The sequence below is a fragment of the Pelecanus crispus genome, chromosome 1 (genome assembly GCF_030463565.1).
Source record: "Pelecanus crispus isolate bPelCri1 chromosome 1, bPelCri1.pri, whole genome shotgun sequence".
NCBI lineage: Eukaryota > Metazoa > Chordata > Aves > Pelecaniformes > Pelecanidae > Pelecanus > Pelecanus crispus.
In genome coordinates, this window is record NC_134643.1 from 68,170,080 (window position 1) to 68,183,849 (window position 13,770).

At 42.8% G+C, this 13,770-nt stretch overlaps 1 protein-coding gene across 6 annotated transcripts in view; it reads right to left on the reverse strand.

The window, feature by feature from the left end:
- BICD1 (BICD cargo adaptor 1) overlaps positions 1 to 13,770 on the reverse strand; it is a 202,878-nt gene that overhangs the window by 11,478 nt on the left and 177,630 nt on the right. For 2 of the 6 annotated variants that reach the window (XM_075712268.1, XM_075712280.1), the window contains exon 8: positions 12,950 to 13,140. The exons of 2 other annotated variants lie outside the window; for them this stretch is intronic. In XM_075712268.1, coding sequence (XP_075568383.1) covers positions 12,950 to 13,140 — 191 coding nt within the window. Of the gene's footprint in view, positions 1 to 12,942; positions 13,141 to 13,770 lie in introns of all 6 variants that reach the window. 2 more of the 6 variants (XM_075712288.1, XM_075712275.1) reach the window with 2 other exon arrangements.

The following is a 13,770-nucleotide window of genomic DNA, read 5'->3' on the forward strand; positions in this document are numbered from 1 at the left end:
CCTTTCTCAAGGCCAAGAGGAACTTCAAGTGGTAATGGTTATCACAAAGAACAGCTGGTGAGAGGACAGCTGTGGCTTACCTTAGGAAAAAAGCATGAACAATGGTACAGGTCAAAGATTAGAAGAGTCTCTCCCTTCTCCTGCTTCCAGGGTCAGTTTGGGTCTGGAAAAACAGTTACCTCTGCCCTATGCACAGCCCCAGCTGGTCAGTCTGCCAGCTGCAAACTGGGTGCAGCTCTGTGTTTCCGCAGGCTGTCCCTGGAGGGAGAGGACTATGGTGGAGCAACCACATGGATCCCGGCTGGTCTTATTAATCCCAGCTCTTTCAGAGCAGGACTGACTTAGGTTGTCCTGGCTTGGGAGCAAAAGGAGCAGTGCCAAGGGACTCAGCTATGGTGCAGAGCCATTGTACAGCTCCGTGAGAGCCAGCCCTGTTCTGGCACAGCGAGCACGCAGGCAGCCTAATAAACTTAACCAGGTGCAAGTTAGCTCCTGCACAGACATTTTCCAGTACCCAGGTTCTCTTGGTTTTCCCACTGTCTGAGTTTTACCTCTGCTTCTATTAAACTGAATAATGGACTGTTGATTGGAGATAGACAAATTTATCAACTAAGTATCAGTTTTGGCTTACCTCATGGAAAAGCTGATCTACTATGACATTTTTATGTCAAGTCTTGCAAATACCCAGGTAACTCATATCTTAAGCTTGCTATTCAGAGAAACTTGATGTCTTAGATTACTGCTGGTTGGAGGTGTTTAAACAACAATGAATTCTTCCACTACTTGTTTCTTAGTCTTCTCAAAAACTGTTTGAAGAATAAAGGTTAAGAGACTTGAGCATGCTGCTGAACTCCCATTCACACAGAGCTGAAGGCATCAGCAGTATCTACATATTGCACTAAGATGCAATAGGCCATCAGTAGGATGCATCTCAAATCCTCATCTCCTGTCATCTCCACACGTCCACTCCTTTTCTTGCAAAGGTGGCCTTGGAATGTCCCACTGTTTCTACATTCCCAAGCTTCTGACACAGGCCTCCTCCTGTTCCTCCTCCTCTCAGATCTTTACCTTCAGGACAAGGTCAGACAGAGTAAACATAACAGAGAGATTTCTGCTAAACGCTTCTCAGGAGTAAGAGCAGATGATTAAGCCTAATGGAACAGGCAGGGTATCTAACTGATAATTTCTTATAGCATTTAAAGAAATGCTATGCGTCTTGGCAATTTCCACAAGCCAGCCCATGGAGCATCACTAACAACTTCACGCACTGTCTGACAGACATGGTTTAGTAGGTCACCAATTCAGTGGTTTTCCAGAACATGTGAGGTTTCTTGGCTGTGTTCTAGTGTGTTCTTTCATCTATACAACAGCTGCACTATATAGAGTGGGTTTTCCCCTTATTTCCTCATTTTGCGTGACTTGATTTCTACTTTCTTTTTAGACCTGAATTATCCCCAACCTAGACAGCTGTTCCTCCATCAGTCTATGTGCTTCAGTGGTACTGTAAGCTCAAAGTATAGTGATAAAGCTATATCCCAGCACTGCCCTTTGCTGTAGCTCATATTAAGAATAAGTTTTAAAAAAATAAATAATACCTAGTCATAAACAAAATTAGTGAACTGCATTTCTCTCCAATTACAGATTAAGAACATTAAGAGGTTTCTTGTCAGCGCTATAGGCTTTTTCACACTTTCTATATCATGATATGTTTATATTATTTCTCAAATGGTTTCTGTGAATGCTTTAAATAATTCCTCATTAAATCTACTGAGAAGCTAAATAGTGGGTTAGTAAAATAGCAGAAATGGAAATGGTAGAAGCTGAAAAATATATATTCAGTTCCTTTCTTTTATATACCGTTCATAAAAAGCACATTTAGAAAGGTCTGATGATTCATGAAGTACTTACTAAAAGACACACACATTTTAAACACTTCAAAAGAGGAAAAGAAAGGTCTTAAAAATACAGAAATCATTACACTTCTGTCTTGTTGGTTACCCATCTTTCATGGGAAGGTAAATGTCTAGGATACATTTCAGATGGCCACAAATATGTCCAAACCAAAAATACTTGCACTAAAGAAGGGCCTCATCCAAAACTTGAAGTCAGTGGGAATGGTAACTTTAGTAGGCTTTGGAAGAAACAACATAAAGTACAACTATAAGCTTTCACAGCCCTAAAAAATGCAGACAGGGAGATACTTACAATTAGGGATACTAGTCTTGATTAAAGAATTGTTGGTGAGCTTATTCCATACATCACAACATCCCAAGGAACTGCTCTATTATAGAGCTAAAACATCAGCATGTCTAATTTAAACAGAGAATCACTTCAGCTTTGCCTATTTTATGAGATGAGAAGCACAATATTGAATATTCCTGTATATTTGATGGTAAAAATCAATATGTCATGAAACCACATTAAACCTTGTCATAAAAGAAGATAAAGACCAACATTGTCAAGATATTTCAATAGCTGTTTCAGTTAATAAGAATGGATTCCAAAGCCCCAAATTTTTGTAGAAAGCAACAAATATCTGGTAACACGCCTTAAAGGTACAATGTATCACCTGCATACCTGTTTAGTTAAAAAGAACCAGAAGTCTAATAAGATTTTACTGCAGAACTTCAACAAATGATGCTAATATTAACGATTCCATGCAGCAATGACATCATAACTTAGGTACAGAAAAATGTCAATAACCTTTTAATGAAAATATACAACACAGTAAAGCATGGACTTCACCGCAATCTTTTTGTTTGGTTGGTTGGGTTTTTTTTGTTTTAACAAACAGATTGGGGCTTCTATTAAAAACAGGTTTTATTTTGGAAATACCTTCTTTATACAGCAAAAAATACAAATCAAAATTAAATGAAACTTGTAGAACTGCAGTGAATTCATGCCATAATATGTAAATTATGTTGAAGTAGCTAAATTATATTGATTAGCATGAAATGTATGGGTGTGGTCTCATCAGCGATAACTGCAAAGCTAAATGCAAGAGGGGAAAAGCATAGAGCAAAAAGGTCCTATTCACAGTGGCACCAAGAGGTAAAAGTACATTTAGCCAGCTAACTTCTTCATCAGTTACAGCCAACTAACATCCTTTGCAAAGATACTGCTCTTCAAATTCAAAATGGCCTCCACAAGGACAATCTACCGTGCTTGAAATGGCATAAATATGTGATGCTCATTAAGCGTAGCTAAATGAGCATATCAGATGCAGGACATGGCCCTGAGAGCGGAACGATATATACATATATCTGTATATATGCACTAATACCGCTCATTAAACAATGAACACATATATACACAAATATGGCATGTTTACAAAACCCACAGAAAAATAGAACAATGCAGAACAAAAAGTGAACACAGATAATAAGTTAATAATGACTGAATTATCCTTTTTGTGAAGAGCATCATGGTCAGGTAAAAAAAAAAAAAAAACCCAAACTTATACTTGATTTTGAAAAAACCTGCTAAACACACATCAAACGCATTTTTCATGGAGAGCAGAGACAGAGTAGACCAATACCACATGAGTCTTGCAATAGCCAGTAGCCTGCCTGATTATACAGGCTCAGAGACATCTTGCAGGTATAGGATCACCATCAACACAAGTAGGTTCTCGGTAGATAAAAATACAACATATTCATAGCTGAGGACTCAGAAGAATCATCCACGGATCTCTAGTTAGGCAAAGGGCAATTTGCACTCGGACTGTAAATTTGCATTGTCAGAAAAAAGTTGTGTGTTTTTTGATTTTTTTTTTTTTTTTAAATAATGGTTCTGAAGAACTATCATGCTCCAACTGCTTTACATTGCTTGGATGAATCAAATCAAAATTACCTGACTGAACAATCAGAGCAGACTAGCCTGACTAGTTAAATATTATATGGCTGCATAACTTAGTAGTGGTGATTCACTTAACCACCTACCCTGCTTTTCAAGACTAAATTCTTTCACTTAACGTACAGATAAATCCGTTATTGGTCATGAACTAGAATTCAGAATAAAACTCTTTAACACAAAATCAGCATAGAAAGAGGTATCTGGATCCTAGTCATGTTGATTTTCCTTTTCATTAATCTATAAAATTCCTTCACAAAGGAGAAGTAAGAAATATTTAAAACTGTTCACTGGGTGACCTGAGCAATCATAAAGACCTACAGAGCACCCTCTTACCAAAATTGAGGTCTGAGCTGATAGCATTCTTCAAAGGACTTCTTCCACAATAATTTTTAAAAGAAGCTGTGCTTTCCTCCATGTTCAGATTTCTCAAAGTTGAAAAGTGCATAGAAAAGCATAGTTGAGGTACTGAAGTAACATCTATAGTAGCAAGGCTTAGGAATCTGTGAGTTTTCTGACATTGGTATTTAAACTCAAAAGCAAAACTGGAACTATTTTTGGCAAAATATTTCTAAACAAACAAAAAGTGTGCACAGCTGAAGACCTTGAAATTAAACCCCTTTTCACCACACAATGAAAGATGACAGAAACCCACTATCAAAAATTTATTCCCACTACCTTTCCAACGCTGTAAGGTGTGCAGGCTCATCTCTGCAGAAAGCCTCCACTGTGGACAGCAGAGTCAGCCTGAGCCTCCCTCAGTCATTTTCCCAATCCCTTCATCAAAAAAAGGACAGTAAAGACAGCTTCATTTCCTACCAAGGACTTCTACCCATAATATTCCTTTTGAAGATGCTTTCCCGTATCTTCACACTGCCTAAACAATGTGAAGAAGCAAAAAGCAGGAGCCAAAGCCAAGAATCTTGCCCCACATGATAAATTCTACTTTAACATTATTTTAAGAAAAATATGTAAGAACAAACATGAGTTTCTGATTACACAGAGAATAACCTTTTGCAGAATACTTCTGAAAATCGTATCCTAAACAAGGCACTTTGAAAAAGCTCAAAATCCATAAAGAAGAAAATAAACTAGCAGTAGAAGATATCCCTCATCTCTTGTGCCAGGAGAGGTTATTCAACACCCCATATGGCCTATCAAAAGCCTCTAACTCCCTGTAATACTAATAACCACCCTACTCAGCAGACCCTCTACTCCTTGTTGTGTTAAATTGTTTGTGCTGCATCAAACAGATCAATGCATTCCCAGGTTTCTGAGCTGTTCTTCACAGGTGAAACCCCTTCCAGTGTAAAAGGCAACTAACAAAGACAACTCTTAAGCAATTCCCCTTGAGTCCCAGCTTAAAGACTTAATTGGAAGGCTTCTTAGGACCTCTAATTTGGGTGATTTGTGTTTTTTCATTATTGTTTTCTTTGTTATCTTCAAGAAATAGTTTCTACCTACAGGTGCTATAAGTTAGCTCTTGGAGACACTATTATGAAGTCTCTATAGCAATTTCCTTCAGAATAGAACTTCTGTAAATTAATTTAAAATTCATGGCAAGAATGCAAACCAACAAACAAAAGCTAGTTATTTGTATCATACTGTTATTCATATTTGATTTGTCTGTAAGCATAGAGCTACAGCAAAAATTAATCTTGGATGACTTTTATATAGAGTATATACTAGATACTCCTAATTATATATGAGAGGTCATGGACTTAGTGCTTGAGCAGTTGCTGTACTATTATACAGCATTCTTTGTGCTGTCTTTATCTTCCACATTAGTCTCTTTTTGTGAGAATCAAATGCCATTCTGTAAATCAGCCTTGAAAGACACCTGAAAAGCAAGCAAACTTTCAGGTTTAATGTGCTTTCAGAAATGAGCAACTCCATAAAATTACCTAATTTTGCAGTGGTTTTTATTTTTACAAGTTTTAGAGGTACCATTTTGTGAAATGGTCTTGTAACAATGAAGAACAATAAAATCTAAACCCTACAGAACAAAAACTTGGGACTGGAGTAAACTAGTATAGTTCTGTTGAAACCCAGGGGGCTAGCCTGGGTTGTGTCAACTAAATATTTGACCTCAGCTAGGCTTTGAATTTGAGGGAAATGTGTCACACCTTAAGGCTACTTTCCTTTTTCTATTTTAATCAAGTAAAATATATGACTGTATAGAATTCTCTAGAAAGGAAAGGATTGTTTATTATGATCTTATGATCTGATTTCCTAGGAAACATGAAATACTTTACTATTCAAAGTGTTTTCCTGTGTGGGATTTTAAATACTGAAATCTGCCCTGTGGTACCTAAACTGGAAACAATAGAGAAAAGAAGCATCTACCACAGTTTTTTTTTTGGGGGGGGGGGGGGGGGGGCACTTGAACAAAGGAGAGACTCTCAGGTGGATCGTAATTGACCCTTTAACCACCCCTGTTTAAGGGAGAACACCACAAGCCATTAGTTACTCTTCATCTCATAAGCCTGTTGGGAAACCTTTTTCTTCAGGTGCATCATCCACACAAGGATCTTCAATTGATTTAATTTTAAGCTAAAATTACCGAACATTATATTCAACTTTTACAATTTCCATGCTAAAATAACCGACAGAGAAAAGAGTGCTATCAGGGCACCTACAGCAGACTTTTTCTGTCTTGTTCTTTCCTTGAAGAAGGCAAGAGAGACATACTTGATATTTGGGACTGGGGATATTAAGAGCCATCTAGTGACTTTGTTTTCAGGCTCTGCATATGAAAATTTGGAAGGAGTTTGAATGCAACTGCAAAGGAAAGGTCATTTTTAATACAGTTACACACTGTCAAATCCAGCCTTAGGCTTTCTATATGCCCTGACTTCTTCACAAGTTATGAAAACAGCCACATGCAAAAGCAGCCTGGAAATGTGTTGAGTACATACTGGCTGGTTCTGTCTATCAGAAGGATAAAGACTTTAAAGCATAAAAATAATGGAAAATAACAGAAGAAAAGAAGAAACACACAGCAAAGCTAAATGCATACTACTTCCTAGGGGAAATTAAACATGCTACTTTGGAAATGGACTGAGTGGTATTTTTAGCCACAACAGTTAGGAGCTCTTACTTCAATTAGAAAGCCCAGACAAATTTATACTGCCACAGCTTGATGTCAGTCAGATAGAAACCTAGTAGGAAATGACAATCTCTTTCTTGCGAGGTCTTTAATTCAGCTGATCTTCACTAGTGAGCCTTCAGACCAGCGTCTTCCTCTGAAAAAGGCAGCCAAAAGCAGTCCCAGCTTTCCCTCTACCAGGTAGCCAGCAGCAAAGCTGAGGCCAGAGCATGGTGAAGGCAGCTGCTTCTGCCAAGTACCAAGTCCAGAAGAAGGTGCAAGGGAAGGACAGGCACAGCTTGCCTACAGCATGGGGAGCATGGGGCAGGGGACCCTGCCCAGTTTCTCCCTCTACCTACTTCGGTTTGGCTCCTGGTGTCTGTCAAAGGCATCCCAACTACAGGCTCCCAGACCCCACAACGCTGGGAACTAATGAAAGGATAGGGAAGCCTGCACATCATATGGGTGAAATATTTATGTGAATGAAATAGTTCACAGATTTAAAAGAAAAAAACATCAAAACCTGACTGCATTTAATTTAGGCTTCATTGCTCCTCCACTCCTGAGGATACAGCCTCAAGCCAAGCTATACCCTGCTCCGTAGTGTTTGAGCTTCGACACTGCTCTTCTGCAACCTCTCAGATGAAGAAGCAGGTGTGGGGTTTTTTTCTATCCCCAGCTACATTTCTTGCTGGCTTGCTTGACTGAACAAATCATCTGAGAAAAGAAACTCTGATACAAGGCTTTTAAAAATTTTGCATAAAAGCAGCAAAATAACATCCTTCACTGTTTCTTACTTTCAGGAAACACATAATTAGACAGATGGCAAAAAAATCCTACTTGGCGCATCATTCCTTTGAACAGTAAAAAATCTTCCAGAAACTGGTAAGAACAATGCTGAAAAATTCCCTACCTAATCCTCAACCTGATTCTAACATGGGCCCTGCTAATACTGGAATCTGAGTGCTCAGAAAGATCTCTAGTTTGACCCTGTCAGTCTCACAGGCTGAGACTAAGGCCATGTGATGGCATAAAATTCTGACAAATGCATTCAGAAATATACTCTGATATGCAGAGATGTACCTAAGGTGCCAGGTAACACTCCAGACAAACATTATTTTCTGGACAATTCTACTTTTCAGGCTGCTTCATCCTTTGGCCTCTGTTACTGGACAAAGTTAGAGACTATGACAATGTTTCTCAATCTGTGGTCTGTGCATCTGTGATGCTCCATGACATATCGCTGGAATTTTGGGTTCTTCGATCACAGGGAGGTCTACATGGCACCGGGCCTGCTGGCGGCTGATGGAGATCGGTTGTCTCCAAGGGGGAAAAGGATTCTCGCCCAAGAGTTGGCGGGACTCATTGAGAGGGCTTTAAACTAGGTTTGAAGGGGGAAGGGGATATAAACAGGCCCGCTAGTAAGGAGCCCAGGGGCGGCATGGCAACATTGGGGGCAAAATCGACAGCCCAGCTTAAGTGCATGTACAGCAATGCACGTAGCATGGGCAACAAACAGGAGGAGCTGGAGGCCCTTGTGCAGCAGGATGGCTATGACATAGTCGCCATCACGGAAACGTGGTGGGACGACTCTCATGACTGGAGTGCTGCACTGGAGGGCTATAAGCTCTTCAGAAGGGATAGGCAGGGTAGGAAAGGCGGTGGGGTGGCTCTGTATGTTAGGGAGTGTTTCGACTGCATAGAGCTTGACAGTGGTGATGACAAGGTGGAATGCTTATGGGTAAGGATGAGGGGGAAGGCTGGAAAGGCGGATGTCCTGTTGGGAGTCTGCTATAGACCACCCAACCAGGAGGTAGAGGTAGATGAGGCATTCTATAAGCGGCTGGCAGAAGTGTCGCAATCGCTAGCCCTTGTTCTCGTGGGGGACTTCAACTTGCCAGACATCTGCTGGAAATACCACACAGCAGAGAGGCAGCAGTCTTGGAAGTTCCTAGAGCATGTGGGGGATAACTTTCTAATGCAGCTGGTAAGCGAGCCTACCAGGGGAGGTGCCCCGCTTGACCTGCTGTTTACCAACAGAGAAGGGCTTGTGGGAAATGTCGAGGTCGGAGGCCGTCTCGGGCTTAGCGACCACGACATGATAAAGTTCTCAATTTTGGGTGATGCTAAGCGGAGGGGCACCAAAACTATTACCATGGACTTCCGGAGGGCAGACTTTGCCCTCTTCAGGACCCTGGTTGGGAAAGTCCCTTGGGAGGCGGTCCTGAAGGGCAAAGCGGTCCAGGAAGGCTGGGCCCTCTTCAAGAAGGAAGTCTTAAGGGCGCAGGAGCGGGCTGTCCCCGTGTGTCGTAAGACCAACCGGCGGGGAAATCGACCGGCCTGGCTGAATAGGGAGCTTTTGCGGGGACTCAGGGAAAAAAGGAGAGTCTACCGCCTTTGGCAGAAGGGGCGGGCAGCTCAGGAGGAGTACAGGGATCTTGTTAGGTCCTGCAGGGAGGAAATTAGAAAGGCAAAAGCCCAGCTAGAACTCAATCTGGCCAGTGCTGTAAAAGACAATAAAAAATGCTTTTATAAGTACATCAGCAATAAAAGGAGAGCCAAGGAGGATCTCCATTCTTTGCTGGATGTGGGGGGGAACATTGTCACCGAGGACAAGGAAAAGGCTGAAGTACTTAACGCCTTCTTTGCCTCTGTGTTCAACAGCCAGACCGGTCATCCCCAGGGTACTCAGGCCCTTGAGCAAGAGGATAGGGATAGGGACCAGAATGGAGCCCTCATAGTCCAGGAGGAAGCAGTTAATGACCTGCTATGCCACCTGGACGCTCACAAGTCTATGGGGCCGGATGGGATCCACCCAAGAGTACTGAGGGAGCTGGCAGAGGAGCTTGCCAAGCCACTTTCCATCATCTATCAACAGTCCTGGTTAACAGGGGAGGTCCCTGATGACTGGAGGCTTGCCAATGTGACGCCCATCTACAAGAAGGGCCGGAAGGAGGACCCGGGGAACTACAGGCCTGTCAGCCTGACCTCGGTGCCGGGGAAGATTATGGAGAGGTTCATCTTGAGCGAACTCCACAGGCAAGTACAGGTCAACCAGGGGATCAGGCCCAGCCAGCATGGGTTCACAAAAGGCAGGTCCTGCTTGACCAACCTGATCTCCTTCTATGACCTGGTGACCCGCCTGGTAGATGATGGAAAGGCTGTGCATGTCATCTACCTGGACTTTAGCAAAGCTTTTGACACCGTCTCGCATAATATCCTCCTCGGGAAGCTGGCAGCTCACGGCTTAGACAGGCATACTCTTCGCTGGGTAAAGAACTGGTTGGGTGGCCGAGCCCAGAGAGTAGTGATAAATGGTGTTAAGTCCAGTTGGCGGCCGGTCACGAGCGGTGTTCCCCAGGGCTCTGTTTTAGGGCCAGTCTTGTTCAATATCTTTATCAATGATCTGGATGAGGGGATCGAGTGCACCCTCAGTAAGTTTGCAGACGACACCAAATTGGGTGGGAGTGTCGATCTGCTCAAGGGTAGGATGGCCCTGCAGAGGGACCTGGACAGACTGGATCGATGGGCCGTGGCCAACTGTATGAGGTTCAACAAGGCCAAGTGCCGGGTCCTGCACTTCGGTCACAACAACCCCATGCAACGCTACAGGCTTGGGGAGGAGTGGCTGGAAAGCTGCCTGGCCGAAAAGGATCTGGGGGTGTTAGTAGATAGCCGGCTGAACTTGAGCCAGCAGTGTGCCCAGGTGGCCAAGAAGGCCAACAGCATCCTGGCTTGTATCAGGAATGCTGTGGCCAGCAGGAGCAGGGAGGTGATTGTCCCCCTGTACTCGGCGCTGGTGAGGCCGCACCTGGAATACTGTGTCCAGTTTTGGGCCCCTCACTACAAGAAAGACATTGAGGTGCTGGAGCGTGTTCAGAGGCGGGCAACGAAGCTGGTGAAGGGTCTGGAGAACAAGTCTTATGAGGAGCGGCTGAGGGAACTGGGGTTGTTTAGCCTGGAAAAGAGGAGGCTGAGGGGAGACCTTATCGCTCTCTACAACTACCTGAAAGGAGGTTGTAGTGAGGTGGGTGTTGGTCTCTTCTCCCAAGTAGCTAGCGATAGGACAAGAGGAAATGGGCTTAAGCTGCGCCAGGGGAGGTTTAGACTGGAGATTAGGAAGAATTTCTTTACGGAAAGGGTGGTCAGGCATTGGAACAGGCTGCCCAGAGAGGTGGTGGAGTCACCATCCCTGGAGGCGTTTAAAAAACGGGTAGATGTGGCACTTCGGGATATGGTTTAGTCTGGTCTACCCTTGATTAGTCTAGAGTGGGCTTGGTAGTGTAGGTTAATGGTTGGACTGGATGATCTTAAAGGTCTTTTCCAACCTAGATGATTCTATGATTCTATGATTCTATATCAGATGCTGGTCCATGAAAATAGTGAAAAAAAAATTTAACGCACAAAGGCAGTCAGGATCCAGAGTCCCAAATTCAAAGATCACGTACTTTACCATTTTACTAACAATTTTGCAATACAGTAAATTTTGTTTACCTATCTGTTGAGCACAGTTCTTTTTTAAAATCATTACTTCTTCCAACCACTAAACTGCATTTACAATATACAGTCAGTGTTCTTCACACAAAGGTCATCCAGTCCTTGGATTAAAATCTGGTTCTCCTTGGCCTGGCACTCCTGTAAATTGTACATGGGAAGTACAATTGCAATTAGAAGAGTATTTTAAATTGTATTTTACAAGATTGCCATTCTGGGGCTTAGAACCTCGCATTTCCAAACTGGGGAGTTTGGCTATAAAGAAAATGCAAAATCCAGTTCTTTAAAGAGATGTGAATGTCCATCAGAAAGAAAATAATCCTTATTCTGTTGTAGGACGAAGTGGAAAGAATACAAGAGACACTGCCAGTGTTTAGGAAACAGATTCCTTTCTACGGGGTAGAAAACAAGCATGTGGTCTTCCACTGCCAACAGAATACAAAGGAATTGCTGAAAGATCAGTACCATTCATTTTATACATTTTAAAGTCTTTGCTTCTTTCCCCCTCTCCGCCTTTTTCTCCCCGGAAGCCAGCTCTTTGATTTATTTAGTGCAACACTCCTTAGGAAAATGTCTTGTTTAGACTCTCTGCAGTTTTACACTTGTCCTCTGAGTGGGCGTTACTTGCATGGCACTACTCAAAGGCGGCTGCGATATTGCTGGGACTGAGTGAGAGATATAACCTCTTATAGGCTATTGCTCAGCTTTCCAGAATAAACATTTACCTGAGCAGAAACCACTTTAGGGGTTTTAGCTTTTATATTTTCTACTTATGCTTTTTGTGTATAACAAATTTCATAACAAAGAATGAAAAAATTTACCACCAGACAAGAGTGTGCACATTTAAAGGCTAAAAGTTCCGCTCAGGCACAGAAGAAAAGTAATTATTAGCTTGTCTGTCAGGAGAAGAAAGATGTCACAACCTTTGAAATGGCAATCCAGTTTGCATTTCCTTTCTACGCCTTGTTTGAAGCGGATACTACATTTTGGCAGGAAATGAAGAGCAAAAGCTTCCTGCGAAGATAAACTTCATGACTCAATTTATATAAACTAAACCTTCTGTGAGTTTAACATTACCCTTTAGAAAAACCTGATTGAATGCTCCAGGGTGAGCAGAAGACGGATGCTGCATAGGCTTGTGCACACTGCTAGTCTCTCCCTTGCTGGTCCTCACACATCTGACTCCTCTGTCCCGTTGGGTTTGTGTCTTCCATGGGGGCTACCAACACAACCACCAGACAAAGCACCACCCAGGCACAGGGGTGCAGCCTCTGTGGATGCCAGCGGAACGGCACCCACCTATACCACAGCAGGACTTTTTCCCCACTGCATGCGCAACCAGTTTGGACTGCTGCCGGCAGAATGTCATCTCCTGCCACAGGTGACAGAGGAGAAGACATTTTGCTTTTCAGTTCTCAAGAAGGTGCCCAAATTAGATTGCATCTGCAGTCCTGGGTGGGTCCCCTGCTCTGCTAACCACTCAGCACCACATGCACCCAAGGAAAAAATGTTTACCTGGTGTGGCCACGGTTAACCTTTTTTCCTTGCTGAGACGGTGCCCATGGATGAATTCACTCATGGAAGGGGGGCCCCTCAGAAGATATGATTCTGTGGAGGCGGGATGAGGGGGGGCTCTTAATAATTTCTGGAGGTAGGTCCCTGAAGTCCTGGGATGGCTCTGATCACAAAGGGAAGGTGAGAATTGTCTTGCAGGAGATCCAAGAAAAATACATATGGAAACAAAAGAGTTTTACTTTAATTACCTTTCAAAGCCTCATGAATGACAACATCACGTTAATTTGCTTAACAGGTAAAAACAAACTAGTGTTGCCACCCCATGTCATTTCCACAGCAGGGCACCTTGCCTGCATTGGAAATCTTGGTTCATATTAGGGGAGGAGGACAGGAGGTTGAGTTATATCTCAGCATCCTGGAGTCGACATGTACAAGGCTCCCTGAATGTTCTCTTGGTTTTGCATTGTGACTAGAGCATACAAGAAAAGGGAATGATTATCTAGGACTTCTCTAACAGAGAGTCCTTTTCCTCTTCAGAACCATGGAGATCCCCACACCTACAGAGCTTTGGCAGGGCAGTCACAAGACGAGAACTCACTGCCTGAACAGTGAAATATTTGCATTAGGTTATGAATGGCAGCCATCCCCCTTCAAAAGGTTGCTTGCTCCCATGCGAACACATCCATATTCTTTTCGCGCTGATGAAGAACAAGCGAGCACCAGAGCTTAACAAAGAGATGCAGTTTCTTTTGTGTTAAGCGCTGAAATGCTCATAGACCACAATCCTTTTTTTATTTCAGATGCTCGTTACGGAAAACTTT